At 35.8% G+C, this 17,836-nt stretch overlaps 1 protein-coding gene across 1 annotated transcript; it reads left to right on the top strand.

The window, feature by feature from the left end:
- Positions 1-255: 255 nt before the first annotated feature.
- Positions 256-15,122, top strand: RFC3 (replication factor C subunit 3). The gene is made up of 9 exons (XM_007193621.2): positions 256-435; positions 2,999-3,136; positions 5,888-5,955; positions 7,813-7,910; positions 9,956-10,137; positions 11,189-11,325; positions 11,416-11,514; positions 13,576-13,645; positions 14,834-15,122. Exons 1-9 carry the CDS (start codon positions 349-351, stop codon positions 15,023-15,025), a joined length of 1,071 nt encoding a protein of 356 aa, XP_007193683.1. The 5' UTR covers positions 256-348; the 3' UTR covers positions 15,026-15,122.
- Positions 15,123-17,836: the final 2,714 nt, after the last annotated feature.

Below are 17,836 nucleotides of genomic sequence, written 5' to 3'. Positions count from 1 at the left end.
AATGAAATGAATTTAGGGGGGTCTCTTAAGTTCCCGGATTTGACGCCTAGAGTATCAGAGCCAAATTTCCAATTTTGCTTAATAATTCCTGTACTATGATAGAGGGTGATAACAAAGAAAATGATTAAATAAAACAATGAGCCTTAACGAGTAGGTGGCAACCAACGTTGCGCCGAATTCTGTCCGTACTAGGCTTCCGTAGTCTTTCCGCCCCTAACTCGTTTACGCCGCCGCGCCGGTAGTGATGTCGCGAGATTTGGAGCTCGCGGGAAAGCTTGTTTGAGCGTCCGGAGCGGAGGGCGAGCGCGCGGGAAGTTCGAGTGTCGGACTCCGGGAACTCGGGCTGGCATGAGCCTCTGGGTGGACAAATACCGGCCCTGCTCCTTGGGACAGCTGGACTATCACAAGGAGCAGGCGGCCCAGCTGCGCAACCTGGTGAGTCGGCGGGACGGGGCGGGGAGAGCCGGAGGAGGGGAGGCCTTCGCCCTCCCGCTTCAGAAGGTGATGAATGCTGTGGAGAAAAGTAAAACTGGGAAGAGGACACGGTGTGGGGGTGGGGACTGTGCTTGTAAACAAAGAAAGTCTCCCTGAGGACTGTCATCAGAGCCAAAGCTTGAAGGAAGTGGGAGAGCCCACAGTAGGGAGCTCTGGGGGAGGAGTGGAGCGGGTAGAGGGCACAGCAGGTGCAGAATCCCTGAGGCAGGAGTGTGCACAGCCCGTCACTCGGGAGGCCAGTGCGGCTGGCTAACCGTGGGCCAGTGGGAAGAGGAGTAGGAAATGGGGAAGTTTGGGGGTGGGAGGAAGTGCCGATACAGTAAATTTTAATAGAGTGAGATGGGAAGGCTTTGGAACGTTTTGAACAGAGAAGTGACATCATCTGACTTTTTAATAGGCTTACGTAAAATTTCTTGGTGTCATTGCCCGCATTTACAAAAAGGAAGATATTGGGTTTATTAATTTCTAAGGTCATTTTTAATTCTAAAATATGTGGTATTAGGTTGTCCTTGAGTTTAATTTCTTAATGGAAGATTTTTCTTTTCCCTGTCGCGATGCCTATTTTTATGTTGTAGTTGATAAAAGTATCTAATGGCAGCGCTTTGTGAAAAGCAAACTGAAGTTTGTAGAGAGTGGAGATGGAAGAAGGGTCTTGAGTAGAAAAGCCACTTACCTACTCTTTTTAAGGGCCTAAAGTACCACTTCCTGATGGAAGTGTTTTGCTCAGCACTCTGGTCTTCCAGTACCCATCTTTTTCAGAATTACAGGTACTATTTGTAAAGGTTTTTTTTTAGTGAGAAATTATAATAAAAGAACTCCATCCTTATATATGAAAGGCATTAGAAAAGTTGGTGGTGGTGTGAGAGTGAAGTGTTTTTTTTTAAACTCTCTTTTAAAATTATTGGTATTCCAATACTAATACTATACTAATTTTAAGTAAATCTATTAATTTACTATTTTATTTATTTTTAGTATTTAAAATACTATTTAAATAAATCTAAATAAATATATCCCGTGGTTAAGAAAATCAGAGTCAAAGCTATTCTAAGAAAATGCAATTTATAAATGAATACAGCTTCATTTATAGACAAATTGCATTTTCTTAACAATAGCTTCGTCTTTGATTTTCTTAACCATGGGCTATATTTTATATTCTATTGCCAGTTTTCTATTATATAGAATTTGGAATAAATATTTGCACAAAAATTTAGTATATTAGTCTTGTGTTAATAGATTTGGCTTTTCAAAAGTATTCACCTGTTTACCCTTGAATCTACAACCTAATAAAAGTGTGAAACATTTGCAGCATAACTTATTTTCGGTGAGATAGAAGTTTAAAAAAATGAAGGCTGTATTTGTGGAGTACCTACTATTTTTCATGCATTGTCTTAGGTAAATAGTTCCTTTCCTTGACACTTTTTTCTTTCAGTGCCAGAGATAGATGAGTTTACAAAGTATTAACATTCACTGTAACAAGCACTTCTGTTAAGATACTTATTTTCATTTTTTTCTAAAACGGTTATTTATAAAACTTTTGCTCCGCAAGATTTTATGCACCTGAAGCTAAGGTCTGTGTTCTTGTCATCTTTATAGCCTTCATAACACTAATCCCCAGACCTGACTGAGCATCAGAATCACCTGGGAACGTTTTTAAAAAACAATCTTGTTTTGAAATGCAGCACTGTCAGCGTCCTACTCCATTCCCTCGCTCTTAATTTATAAAATTACACAGACCGACTTGCGACTCCCTGCATCTGCATTTTCTGAAGGCTTTCTCTTGCTGACACCTCTAAGCAGACTTGAAATGTCAGGGAATTAATGCCCTCTCTTTCTCTCCATTCACTTTCCCAAGCCAGCAAAGGATTGATGAGAGGTAGTGTATCATACTCCAGCTTCTCCACCCTTGGGTGGTTTAATAGTGTGGTGTATTTTTCACTGGCTTCAAGAGTATCCACAGCAGGATCACGCCCCAGGTGCCCAGAGTGGTATTTAAGTTAACAACACTGTTGTTGGCTGCTTTCCTTCCTTGCTTTCCTGCTTCCCTACAAAGTTTTCCTTTACCTTCCAAATAAAACCAGATGCACTCGTTTCTTATCAAAGGGGCTATTTGTAGAAGCCCAAACTACGACAGGCATCAGTCTCAGTTACTGAATCATAATCTTGTGGATGGGGTCCAGTAATTAATTAGTCTTTTTATTAAAAGTTCTCTGGAAGATTCTGACAGTCAGCCAGGTTTGGGATTTCTTGCTTTCTAGCATATAGTGTTGTATCTTACATGTACTGTGCTAGATATATAAGTTATATAACATTAATCCCAGGGGGATAATCAGCATTTCAGAGTTAAAGATCTGTCTCTATATATTCACACACACACACACACACACACACACACATTTTTGAAGTTTCATAGGTAGAGACACAAAATATTTGATACTTGAAAAGTAGTTTACTTCCACACGTTGGGCAGTAGTTTGGGGAAAATGCCTTGTTCTTTTTTTTCCAGGTGCAGTGTGGTGACTTTCCTCATCTGTTAGTCTATGGACCATCAGGTGCTGGAAAAAAGACAAGAATTATGTGTATTCTACGTGAACTTTATGGTGTGGGAGTGGAAAAATTGAGAATTGAACATCAGACCATCACAGTAAGCATTTCACTTTGAGGCCCTCCAAATATTTAGAGCAGGGATTTTCAGTCCTCATCATATAGGACCCTTTGCTGCCCAATGTGTGATTTAAGTAAGAATTTCACAGGTAATCCTGGTGTACAGGTTTGAGAGTTGCTGATTTATAGACCTAACTATTATAACCAGACAAAAGTTACATTACGTTAGAGAAGAAATATGAGCAACAGGAGACTTTGGGTAAGATGTAGGTGGTGGGATTCATTTCAGATTCGAATTAGTGTCAGCTGGAACTAGAACTCAAGTTTCTAAAGTTCATTGTTCTGAGAGCAGTAGTGGGTATGGAAAGGGAATGATTTGGAGAAAAATTTTAAACGTGGAATCCGGTGACTTGGTAAAGATTGGGCATCTGACTGACTGGGAGAGGAGGCCTGAGGCTCTGGGATGTTCAGAGTTCCCGTGATCTTGCCCTGGCTGTGTTTTGTAGCCTCATGCTCTACAATGCATTTTCATACTCTTTCCTTACTGTCAGTGTTTAAGATCTAGCTGAAATGTATCCTCTTGGAAGTGCCCCCCCAACCCCGTTATAATTAATGTTTCCTCCTACAACCCATAGTTTATACTTTTTAGAGCATTTACTTTGTTTTGCCTTGATCATAGTTATTTATACATCTTTACTCTGACAAGATTGTATTTGTTTTGAAGTTATATAGGGTAAATTTTATATTTTTGTAAGTTATACTTGACATGTGGCATTATATTAGTTTCAGGTATACTGCATAGTGATTCGATATTTTTATGCATTATGAAATAATCACCACAATCAGTCCAGTTGCCATCATTTTCACATTCTTCATAGCCTCTGGTATAGTGTCTTGCACATATTAGGCACTGAAAAAATGTAAACTGAGTGACTGGACAGTAGGTTGTGCTATTAATAGAATCTTTAGGAGGATAAATGGACTGTAGGCTAATGTGGATTAGCTCGTGTTTAGACACATTGAATTTGAGGTGTTGGTAGTACATCCTGGTGGAAATTCTTTAAAATATGCAGGGACAAATTTAATAAGAAAGGTAATAAGAAAACCTTATACGTAATTTTATAAAAGCACAAAAAACAAGAGCTGATCAAATGGAAAGATTGTTCTCAGTAGTATTTAAAAGTATCTGTTCTCTCCATGTTCAATATAAATTTTAGTGAAATTCCAATTAAAATGCAATTTATTTTTTTAATTGTATGAAGTGATCTTAAAGTACGTTTCTGAGACTAGCTAAAATAATTGTGAAAAAGACGACTTGTGAAGTGGGACATGTGTTTATTAAACCATACTGTAAGGCTACTATAATCAAAACAATATTGTTATGGCATGGGGATAGAGATTTACATCCGTGGAACTGAATAGAGAGCCCAGAAATATGACAGCCCAAGATCTGTTTCACATCAGTAGGAAAAGGATTGGTCAGCAAAATGTGCTAGCATAACTAGTTACCAACCCAGAAGAAAATAAAGTTGAATCCCTGTGACACATAATTTATAAATCCAGATCAGTTAAAGACTGAAATGGTAAAATGAAACAGTTTCTTAGAATAGAATTTCTTAGACTGTATGAACAGTGTATGAGTCAGGAACACCTTTTAATAAAAAACATGGGAGCTGTAGAAGAAAGTATATACTTGGGTATATATGAATTTTAAAAGTTTGTATGACAGAAGATAATATACATAAGCTCAATAGAAAAATGAAGGATTATAAAAAATATTTGAAAGGAATGTATTAGATAAAAGATTTTACAAAGTGACAATGGAAAAACAACCTGGTAGAAAACTGAATAAAATATGGTCACAGGAGAGAAAGATAAACAGTCAATAAACCTATGTGAAGATGTTTGACCTTTGTGGTAGTTGAGGAAAAGCAGTGAGAGTCTATTACACAGTCATCAAATAGGCAAAAATTGAAGGCATGATGAAACCTACTGCAGATGAGGAATAACGAGGAGTATTTGTTGCCAGTGGAAAAGTGAATTGTTAGATTATTTTGGAAAGTGGCTGGTTATACATAAACACATATATACGTATAAAAGTTTAGAAAACATCATCTTCAATCCAGCAGATCTTTTATTGGGAATCTGTTACATAGAAGTGAAAGCAGTGCATGAGACATATGCACAAGGATGTTAATTACGGAATTGTTTGAGATTGTAAAAAGCAAGAAACAAAATGCCCATCTGTATGACTGGCTTTGGGACATCCATGTTACAGTTGATATGCAACTATAACAGCTTATACCACTTGTCTGAGAAGGTTGTCTAGATGTGTTAAGGAAAAGCAAAACACAGACAAATATATATGATTGCCTCTTTTTAAAACAATTTTTGCAAGTATGCTGACACACTCTATGTAGTAATGTATTAGAATGTGTTTATTTTTGTGTGTTATCGTGGAAAAGGCTGTGAAAGGACGTAGGCAAATTGTTTACAACGATGAACTGATAACTGGGAATGGTTTGGAGATTTCTGGAGGTAAAGGAGAAAAGTGATCACACTAAAAACAGACTGTGTGATATGACCCAATGTACATAAAAACGTATATGTTTACATGCACCTTAAGAAAGGAATGGGGTTAATGAAGTTGAAGCATTAGTGGTGGTCATCTAAAGTTTTCTTTCTTTAGTAAACATAAATTGTTTACATAATTAAAAAGAATGAAATACAGAAAAGAGGAGAAATAGTCATGAATAAACATTAAAAAAAAAACTATTTTCTTTGTCCACAGACTCCATCTAAAAAGAAAATTGAAATTAGCACTATTGCAAGCAATTACCACCTTGAAGTTAATCCCAGGTAAGTTGCTACTACATAGAAATAAGCAATTTTAGAATAGCGATGTTCAGACTTTTTTTTTAAAGAGAATGTTTTTTTGAAATAAAATTATGTATGGAAACAATATATACAATAGATAAAAGTGAAGCTGCCCTGTGTGAGACGGGGAGCCTAGAACCTTCCTACTTTCCCTTCTCTTTGATACCCCCCAAGTCAAATAATTTTAATTAAGTTTTCTTGCTCTACAGAGCTCTGTGCTTTACACAAAGTATTTTGCATAGTCAGTAAGTTTTTGTTGAATTATACTGACTCATTCAGAACTGGTGAGCAAAGTGTGTCTAAAAAGTTTGTAAATGCCTGAAAAAATATTTCAGAAAGTGAATTTGGGTTCCATTTTCTTTGTTTCAGTTTTTTGATTAGAGGGAATTATAGCCCATCAGCCACTGTCTGTATTCTCTATCATGAGATAATGACTAGGATCTTGTTGGGAGGCACATTGAAAACTTATGCCACAGCAGTTACTTTCTGCTTAAGTAAATGATGTAGAAATGATTGTATTGGACGTAAAGTTGGCTAAGCCTTCAGGGTTCTACGGGGTCTGATATGTTCTTGAAGGAGAACAGAATCAAGGACATCTTCAGGCAAAGGCAACTTTACGGGCAGTGGCACAGCAATGAGATCGAGCATCCCTTTCTAGACTGAATGGAATAAGAGGAAGAGAGTTTTAAGCTAATGTGTATTCAGAAGCAGGCACTATGTGGGAAGCTTTACATGGATTATTTAGTCCTCAGAACCCTAACAGACTGATATTATTTTTCCTAGGTATGTCAAAGAAAAAATTAAGGTTGGGGGGAAAGGGTCTGATCGTAAAAGTAGAGAGTGGTAATTCCGTAGACAAAAGCAAAATATTTCAGATTCTGGACAAGGAAATGATTATAAAAGAAACACTGTACGTATATTGATCTAATAATATTGAATTGAGACAGACAATGGCTGTTTGGGAAAATAAACTAAAGCTGACTTCTTTGCCCTCTTTTTCTCTTTGAGAGTTCCTCTGTAGCAAGAATAGTCAGTTGGAGGGTAAGCTGTTTGTTTTTCAGGTGTTTTAAATTGAAGTCAGTTGGAGGGTAAACTGTTTGTTTTTCAGGTGTTTTAAATTGACATTCAGCCTGAATTAACCAGGTGACTTATGTTGGTTTGTGAGGTGCAGGACTTAAGTGCTAAAGCAATGATATTGGTATAAATGACAGGTAATGCCTGTAAATCAGCAGCTTACAGAGTTCTGATTTGTGTCCTAAACTTAATTTGCTTATCCCATCCCCTTGCTAAGACCCTGAATCAACTCTGCTGGAGCTGAGAGGGACTTGTCTAGGCTTGTTCTCTCTCAGACCTTTACTATTTCGGGGGTGGGGAAGAGGAACAGAGATTAAATTTCTGTTCCAAGGAGTTATTTTTATATTTTAAATTAGTTCTGACTAGGTATTAATTATAGTGGGTACAGAAGTGTCAAAGTGTTTGACAAGCTGTTTAATAGCTATTGCTCTTTTTTTTTTTTTGAGTCTTTTCCCTTTTTTTCTTGATGAGTCTGGCTAATGGTTTATCAATTTTGTTTATCTTCTCAGTAAACTTAATATAAGAACATGCTTGGTGTTTTCAGTGATATTAACCAAATTGTAGTTGGAATATTTTTAGTATTTAATGACCCTAAAACACTTCACTTTTAAAGTTTTGTGAATGTAATAGGTGTTACTCAGTTTGATTAAAATTTTGATCACTTAAGATCTTCAACATTTTTCTTACAATAACAGATTAAGAATAAGGGCATAATACTTTCTAAATATTTACACACATATTTACCACTATTTTTGTTTTGTATAGTGATGCTGGAAATAGTGACCGGGTAGTAATTCAGGAGATGTTGAAAACAGTGGCACAATCACAGCAACTTGAAACAAACTCTCAAAAAGATTTTAAAGGTATGTGATAAAAAGATTTCTTTTTATGAGTCAGACACTTAAATTACAAGCAGTGGGTATAAGAGAAAAATGTAGTGGGGAATGTAAATTCCATCCATTTAGCAAATATTTATTAACCTCTTGTTCTGTGCCAAGCACTATGCTACCTTTTTTTTTTTTTCTTTAAATATGTAAAAGTGAACGAGAGACATGATCTCTGCTCCTGGGAGTTTATAGTCTAATGGAATTGAATTTTGGCAGAAAGAGAACTATTTGTGCCACCCATTTGTTACTTTAGAACTAGATAAGTAATGAAAAAATACTTAATTTAAAATAAGAAATTGCATGATTTAAAAATAATGGTTCTTAGAACCAAAGTGACATGTTCATTATCGAATATTTAGCTAAAAAAAGAAAATTCATATCAGCTATAATCCCTGTAACAGTTACTGTTAACATTTGCAGTATTATTTATGTGCATATATATGCATATATTTTTACAGGAGATTTTTTGATAAATATGCCAATATTTAATGCTTTTGATATATTTTGCCAAATTCTTTATCTGAAAGAGGGTATAGCTCTGTGCTACCACCAGCAGTGTTTAGGAATGCCCATTTCTCTCTAACATTTATCAACACTGGATAATTATTTTTAATCCTTGTCAGTTTGAGTGGAAAAAATAAATTGTTTGTACTTTTGTGTTTTTTTTTTAGTGAATGTGATGATTTTATCTTTTGTTCATTGCTTATTTTACTGTTTTGTAAATCGCCTGTGTATATTCCAGTGTATTTCTTTCCTCCTCAGTGTATACTTCAAAATAAATTAAACAATTTTTTTTCAAATGCTCTTCTGTATCCATTAATGTAGTTTGATGATTTTTCTTCTTAGTGTTTAGTATTATATTACTGGATCTTTTAGTGAAACTGCTTTGCATTTCTGGAGTAAATGTCACTTGGTTGGGATGTGTTAATTTTTAAAATATGCTGCTGTTTTCTCACCTAGCAATGATTTATTTTTTTATCATTTTATTTGGTGCTATCCTTGTCAGATACTGGGATCAATCTCCTTGTCTTTATTTTTCCTGTTCTGTTCAGTTTCGGTTCTATTTCCAGAACTTCTCCATATTGTGAAGTGTTGTCTTGGAAGGAATATTCATTTTATTATTTTCAGTTCAATGTTCTGTCAAACCTTATTGCATCAAGGTTCCTTAGCTCTTATCCATGAATTGAGCCCTATGGGTGCTGTTCTTAAATTGGCCCATGATATTTCCAGTGTGCTTTTGTGGGTGATTTGGGGTTCTCCTGTCCTAAAGGCTGTCAAAAACCTGGTGGATCCCAGCCACTTCCTCCCACACATAGTTTCTTGTTCTCACTTGCTCATATTTAGGGTTCTTAGGGACAACTTGTCACCTAGTTTTGATATAAATGTTGTCTTGGGTCTTGGAATCTTTACTTGTTCTGTCTGTTTTTATGGGAAAGATTCAAATGCTCCAAACGCTACCACTGTCATCTTCTAGAAATAATTTAATACAATGAAAAATACAACAGTTGGATTCAGTCCCTACATACTATTCCTGAAGCACTTTAAGGCCAACCCTTGATTATGACCAGATGGAATCTTATTATACAAGTAACCAGATATCTTTATGCCTTATTTGCTACATCTCTTGTGCCAGTGTTTTCCAAAGTATATTCCTTAATGCTAAGATGTTCTACAGAAATGTGCTCCTGAGATAAATTATTTTGGGTAAATGCAGCACAGTATATCCTTGTTGTGGTGATTTCTACTGTGTATAAATATAATAAAGGCTGCAGTAAATTCTACAACAAAATAACATCTTTAACTTTGTTTAGCCTAGTGTTTTTTAGACTTGTTTGATCTGAGAATGTTTTAAAATAAAAATAAAAGAAATTATTCTCACCATACCTATAAGTTTTGCATGTCTTCTCCAAAGGGGAAAGTAGTATATTAGGCTTATTGTTTAGGATTTCACTCTGAATAATGAGGAGGAAGAGGAAGAGAAATACTTAAGTTAAAGTTTGTTTTGTTTTTCCTTGACTCAGTCGTGTTATTGACAGAAGTTGACAAACTCACTAAAGATGCTCAGCATGCCTTGCGCAGAACCATGGAAAAGTATATGTCCACCTGCAGGTTGATCTTGTGTTGCAATTCTACATCAAAAGTGATACCACCTATTCGTAGTAGGTGCCTTGCAGTTCGTGTGCCTGCTCCCAGCATTGAAGATGTAAGTCAAGTTAAACTTTTCAGAAAAAAATTTCACTTCAGATTCCATGCGCACTGTGTGTACATCCCTGTCATGTTTGTTTTTATGAAAACATAGTGAGCTATATCAGTAATTTAGGAATAGCTATGGCCTGGATGCTAACTATTAGTATATGTATAAACCTATATATATATATATATATATATATATATATATGTAGTAAATACCAGATACCAATATATAGAAAATGTTCTTTCCATTAAATCATCTTTTACTTTAAACAAGTAATTATTGTGGATTTTACTAAAGTAGGTAAGGACTAGTTATTTAATGGCTTCTACCTTAACCTGATTTAATTGGCTTATGGAGGAGACGGGAGTATTCAGGAAATAGATTTTGCAAGAAGATGATTTGGGAATACCTAGTCCCCTGTTAGGGGACCAAAGTTAGTCTGAAACATAATACATTTTTTTGTTTTCTTTATCATTCTTAATAGCCATCAGTAGAAATACCAGTTTCTCACAAGCAGTTTTCTGCTGTTTAATAGATTTGGGACAATTTTATGCAAAGTGGGGATAATATGTGACATTGTATTAGTTTCAAAGTAGTTAAAGTAACTTTATTATAAGTTTCACTTGTAAAAATTTTGGGGGTGATAAGAGTTAAAAGTGTCTGTAAAGCAGCAGCACTGCCAGGTTACACCACTCCCATGGGCACCATTCAGGTCTTAGTGCCTGAGTCGTGTGCACTTCAGCTTGTACGGCTCTACTTGGCAGCCTTGTGGGCAGTATCTTTGCCCCCAACCTGAGACCCTTTGTCTCCAACTCCCTACTGCCTTGAGGAGGCTGTCAGGCTTGGAGCTGGGACCAGATCTTCCTCCAGTTGCCCATCTAGCTGCTGCTTCTTCCTGACAACTAGGCTAGACCCCTGGCTTCCTGCTGAAGGAGCAGTGGGTTAGGGTAGGGTAGTGACCAAAAAAAAGGTTGGGGAGGGTCTATAAAGATATTAACGGAAATTGTCTCAGTATGCTGTTTGACAGATTGCCCATTTTTGTTAATTATTTTGTTTGTAGATTTGCCATGTGTTATCTACTGTGTGCAAGAAGGAAGGTCTAAATCTTCCTTCACAACTGGCTCATAGACTTGCAGAGAAGTCCTGCAGAAATCTCAGAAAAGCCCTGCTTATGTGTGAAGCCTGCAGAGTGCAACAGTGAGTGAAAGGGGGAAGTTACCATGGGAAACATTTTGGGACATAAGCCCACTTTCATTTAATTTATTTTGTTCTCTTTTTGTCATGTAGATATCCTTTCACTGCAGATCAAGAAATCCCTGAAACAGATTGGGAGGTGTATCTGAGGGAGACTGCCAATGCTATTGTCAGTCAGCAGACTCCACAGAGGTAACTGATGTAAAAGATCACCATGAAAGTTTGGTCATTGAGGTAGTACAGATATTCTAAGTTTTAGGTTAGCTGTTTTATGCTAATACCATGCCATTTAGAATTATAATTAAATCTATAATACTACACTTATAAAGAAAAGGTAGGATTTAATTTTAGAAATTTAGTGGTTCAGAATAGTTAGCGTATGATATCATGGCTATTGGCATGTAAATGTGGAGCTTCTACATAAATTAAAACAAAGTTTGGAAGTTTTAGGTTTTTTCCCAGAATCTTGGATGATTTAATACTAATACATAGCATGATGTGTCCAGCTTTCTAATATTGAAAATAACAATATATAACTTTGTACTGATGTGTCATAGAAAGACCCTAGACTGTGGGTCAGACTTCTAGTTCTACTGATTTTTAGCTAAGTATCCTTGAGCAGGTAACTTCATCTTAGAGCTTCAGCTTTTTCATTTGTATAATGAAGATGCTATTATTTTTACTCTGCCAAGGATACTTGTACCTTTGTTATAAGAGGAGAAGAGATTGTGTGATAATGGATTGAGAACTAGAAGACCGTGTGCTCATGTGTGATGATAGGCTTTGTTAAGAATAATGTTGTGTGTATGCCATCAGTATTTAGGAAGTGTTCTGTACATATTTGCTGTACAGTTGTTTGTTTACTTCCTAGGTCTCTTATTCAGTAGTAGACCATACTGAAAGTACTTCAGCCACTGCTTGTTTGATTTATCATGACAACTTTGATTGAGAAGGGCAATCTGCTCTTCTCCAAATCAAGAGTGACAGTCTTAAGTCCCACTCACTACCTTTGGAACGTCTGGTGAAGGTCTCTTAGGCTCACTGAGACACAGTTTGTTACTTTTTTTTTGCCTGTCAGAACTAAGAAACCATCTTTGGACTTTAGAGAGGGTTGATTCTTTTAGGAAACAGACTAGACTGAATGCAACCACTGAAATGTAAGCTTCCCTGGTTTACATGAAAATAATCATGAGAGGAATATGCCATGTTTCTCTTCTTGTATGGTATATCTGATGAATTCTTATTTTTATAAGAAATTCTTCAAAGGAAATGATAATATGTACTCTTGGGCTACCATATAGATTAGAGGAGGTGAATAGTCATAGATAATGGGTACGTGGTATTTGTGTTGAATTTCTATTAATTCATTTACTTTAGTTGAAGAAATTAATAGTTTTCGAAAAGTGCCAAACGTTTTAAGTAGGTTCTTCAGAAAAGAAACCTTGACTTTAGGAAGAAAATGTGCATTCTGTTCTGTAAAATATTGTCAAGCAGTGAAGAAATTTCAGGCTTTAAAAAAATAAAATTCAAAGTGTGTCTTGGGAGCCTTTTACTTTCATAAAATATTTCCACGCTAAAGGTGACTTTCTTGTTTTTGTTCTGATTTTAATGAAGAAAAATTGGTGGTAGTAGTTGAACTTTCCTGCTCTTAAGAGATTTAGGTACAGATATTGCAGTATTTGACTATTTGACTATTATTAGATGTACTTTTAAGACTTTAGTTGATTATTACTTTACTTAATTATTCTAGCTGCTGCGGCCCTTTTCTCCAATTTCCAAACAGGTTTTGACAGCTCATAAATGAACTTGTTCGAGTGCTGCTGTTGCCTGTTTAGACTAACAGTTTTGGGAGTTGATGCCATTATGCTGTATAAAAAGAAATTTCTTTTAATTTCAGAAAACCTTGGAGCTGTGCAGAAATACTGGGATGGCTGGTGTCATTCTGAACATTGGTCCACACAGTACCAAATGACTCCTTCTGATTTTTGACCCCTTAGTCTTGATTCTTGTTCGACATATCTTAGAAAATTTGTAATTTTCTAATTTGAATAGCAGCTAATATTTAGTGAGCAATTATTATATCATTTTAGAAAAATGAACTGAAATTAGGATAAGCTTCCATAGATGTATCTTAAGTATGATAAGCCATTTAAGAAAATGTCTGTATTGGGATGTTTAATTTGTAAAGTAAGACAGTACAGAGGAAAAATTACCTCCTATTTTTATCACAAAATATTGTTTTGTTTTATATAGGCTCCTTGAAGTTCGTGGGAGACTCTATGAGCTTCTAACTCATTGTATTCCTCCTGAAATAATAATGAAGGTATCCTGATTTCAAATCTTGAACCGTTTATAAGCATAAATGTTGGACTTTGTGTGATCTCAGGGCTTTTGCTTCACGAAGATACATTGTCACCTCTTTCTGTCCAGCTCATTAGTTCAACAGATATTTATTGAGCTTCTGGTGCGCCCGGCACCATTAGGGGTGTGTTGAAGGGGACGGGTGGGCCTGCCTTCAGAGAACTTACATTTTTGTGGGGTGAAACGGGAAAGGAAGCAAGAGGATTTCAGAATGTTCCAAGTGCCACAAAGGAAGTAACCAGGTGAAATGGTAACAGTGGAGGGCAGGGTTGTGGAAGGTCAATGATGGCTTCTGTGAGGAAGGTATGTTTAAACTGAGACTTGAAGGATTAAAAGAAGGGAACCATATAAGTAGCTGGGGAACAAGTATTCCAGACAGCAAGGCCCAGTGCACTTGAGGAATGAGGTTAAAGAAAGAGGCAGAGGGATATTGTAAGACATAGTTTTAGGGCTGGTCTAAACCTAATCAACTGCCCAGCTGGATAGATAGGCTGACTTAGATTTTAGGGAACACACTGTTTTTTTGTTTGTTTGTATTTATTAAAATTACCTGGTAATACTTACATGAAAAAATTCAAATGATACCAAATATACAAAGAAAAAAGTGAAGCTCCACACTCTGTTTCCGTAAGACCTCTTTTCTAGTCACATAGAAATAAGCCCATATATGTGTGTTTCATGAAACTTCAGTGTCCTGCACTGTTGTTTTTTTCCCTTCTTTTTAAAAATTCAGCAGTGTAGTATGGTTGCTGTGTTATGACAGTACAGATTTACCTTATTCTTTTTAGTGGATGGGTGGGATTTCATTGTATGACTATACCACAGTTTTTTGGATATGACCCCTGTTGGTGGAACTTTAGGTTGTCTACAGGTTATTATAATTAATAATGCTGCGGTAAGCATCTTTGTACGTATATCTTTGCACCCTTGTACATTTAAATATTCAGAGTTGGAATATGAAAGATAACTCACATTTTTACATTATAGAATGGTATGTACTTTTGGATGAAGTCCACTGGTCCATCAGAAATAAAAAAAGAACATATTTAACTTAAGTTTTACTTCCTTTTTGAATGAGAGAAATAAAGCATGTTCAGCTAATATTTTTAAAAAATGATTACTTTTTTAATTACTAGTTATCTTTCTTTAGGGCCTTCTATCAGAACTTTTACATAATTGTGATGGACAACTGAAAGGGGAAGTGGCCCAGATGGCAGCTTACTATGAACATCGTCTACAGCTGGGTAGCAAAGCCATTTATCACTTGGAAGCATTTGTGGCCAAATTTATGGCACTTTATAAGAAGTTCATGGAGGATGGATTGGAAGGCATGATATTCTGACATCTATCAGTAATTCTTCCTAATATTTCTCAGTATCAGCATTTACATTCAATTTATATTGGAAGAGCTACAGGTAAAATAAACTAACTTTACTTAATTATGTCTTATTTGTGGTTTCTGTAATAATTCCTCTGAATTATTAATCATTATTCTCTAGGTTAAATAATTGCTCCTGTACTGTTGAAGTGTATTGAAAGGATAACAACTAGAAACTTTAGAGTCTAGGAACATGATTTTAATTTACTTTAAAAATTTGTTTTCCAAGTATGCAGTATTGATCCTCCCATTTCTACGTACTCTCTCACCTGCTGGAGGAAATTTACACATAAAAAAGCAGGGATTGTTTTCTATCCTTCAGATGACCATTTTTGGCCACAGGTACATAAATTTTTGCTTGGCAAGTCATTATGTTTAATCATTTTTTCCCTCAACCAAGAATTATATTTTTGCAGGAAATATAGGAATTAATTTTGAAACGTAATAGCATGGGTGTGGAGAAAATTGCACATACCATTTCTATTGAAACTGTAGAAATCCAGCTTTTATTTTCAGTGATTCAGATAAGCATGTTTTCATTAAGTACTTGAAGACTCCTGAAGAATATGCATCGTGTAGTTCTGAAGCAAAGGTATATTACTGTTGAAATTACTCTTTGAACAAGTATACTGTTGTATTATTCGTCCTGTCCTTTGGAGCATTTTTTAATTCAGAAATTTGGTTCATGGAACAAAGGGTTTGCTTGACAGAAGTTTATGACAGGCTCTGTATAAGAATGTTAGGAAGACCTGCTCTTATAGCAGTTGGTGATAAACAATCAGGAAGTGTTTGATTGACAAAGACACAACTACACACACACTGAAAAACCTAAACCTGGAAAACTGTTCCGGTTAAGATAAATGATTGTTGCCTTTTTTATGGGGTGGCGGCGGGGGGTGGTACTAGTCAGGTCCCAACTGGAAGTCTCAGTCCTGGGGGCTACATGTTAGGAGGGATATTGACATTCTAACAGAGAACTAGGAAAGTGAGGTTTGGAAGAGCTAAGACTGCTTTAATTTGGAAAAAAGGGAAGTTAAAAAATATGTTACCTCTTTTCCAGTGCTTAAAATGATGCACTTGGAAGTATGAGTGGTCTTATAATTTATGTTTCTCTAAAGCAGTGCTTCTCAGAGTGGAATCCCTGGCATCACCAGCATCACCTGGGAACTCAGAAATGCAAACTCTCAGGTCTCATTCCAGGTCTGCTGAATCAAACGATTGGGATAAGCCTCAGCAGTCTTTGTGTTGTACCACCCCTCCAAGTGATTCTGATGCACGCCTCAGTTTGAGAACCACTGCTCTAGAGAGGGTAGACTTAGGATCAATGGATGTAGGTTAGAGAGAGGCATTTTAGTTCCCTATGAAGAAGAATTTTTTAACTGCAGCTATCTTAATAATGGTATGGGAATCTTGAAAGCTCCTTAGAAACAGCAGGTGTTCAGGTGGAGAACTGATGAATAACGAAGTGCTTACTACATGGTAGGCATTGCACTGGGTATGTGTACTATTTCATTATAACCTTACCACTCTGTGAAGTGAGTATTATCTCTGAGCTATAAATAAGAAACTTGAGATGTAGAGAAACGAAGTATAATTTATACAATAAAACATATCAATTTTAAGTCTGCAGTTTGATTTTTGACAAAGGTGCTCAGTGTAACCATCATCCCAATCAAGATACAGATTCCATCACCCTGAAAAGTTTCTTCCATATCCCTTTTGCAGTCAGCCCACCCCTACCCCAACTCAAGTGGCCATTGATCTGCTTCTTGTCTTTACAGATTAGTTTTGCCTGTTCAAGAATTTAGAGTCGAATACTGTATGGTCTTTGGTTAAGGCTTCATTCTCTCAGAATTATAACTGAGAGTCATCTATATTGTTGCATATTTCACTAATTTCTTTAATGTTCATTGATCAGTGTATGCTTATATACACTTTTACAACCCATTGACTTGTTTATGGACCTTTGGGTTTCCAGGATTTGTTTAGTATGAATAAAGTTCTGAATATTTCTGTAAGTCATTTTGTGGACATATGTTTTCACTTCTCTTGAGTAAATACATAGGAATGGAATAATTAGACCTAAGATAGGTGTCAGTTTAACTTTTAAGAAGTCACCAGATTCTCAAAGTGATTGTACCATTTTATATTTCTACCAGCATTGTATGGGCATTCTAGATGTCTCTATAAAATTGGTTTAATTGATTTTCTATATTGTCTGTTTTATATTTCATTGATTACCTTTTCTATCTTTGTTAATCCCATCCTTCTTCTTTTGATGTAGTTTGCTCTTATTTTTCCAGAGTCTTAAAATGGAAATTTAGGTAATTGATTTTAGACCATTCTCTTCTATCATTTAAAATTACAAATTTTACCCTGAATACTGATCTAACTTCCTCTTACAGATTTTGATATCTTGTGTTTTCATTTCCATTTAGTTCAAACTATTTTTCAGTTTCACTTGAGATGTTTTTCTTTGACCAAATGATTACTTGGAAGTGTGTTGTTTAATTTCCAAATGATTGAAAATTTTCAGATATATTTTAAAGGCTTCTCTACCCTTGTTAATTTTCTGTCATTTACTAAGAGGAATATTGAAATTGTTAACCGTATTTATGGATTTGTCTAATTTAGTTCTTTTGGGTTTTCATGCATTTAGAAGCTCATTAGGTGCATAAAATTTTAGGATTGTTATGTCTTCCTGATGAATTGACCCCTTAATGAATGCTCCTCCTGATTTCTGGTAATATTCCTTACTCTGAATCTATTTTATCT

Source organism: Balaenoptera acutorostrata, chromosome 18 (assembly GCF_949987535.1).
Source record: "Balaenoptera acutorostrata chromosome 18, mBalAcu1.1, whole genome shotgun sequence".
Lineage (NCBI taxonomy): Eukaryota > Metazoa > Chordata > Mammalia > Artiodactyla > Balaenopteridae > Balaenoptera > Balaenoptera acutorostrata.
The sequence above is the reverse complement of the archived record's forward strand: the minus strand, read 5'-3'. Positions and strand labels throughout refer to the sequence as shown.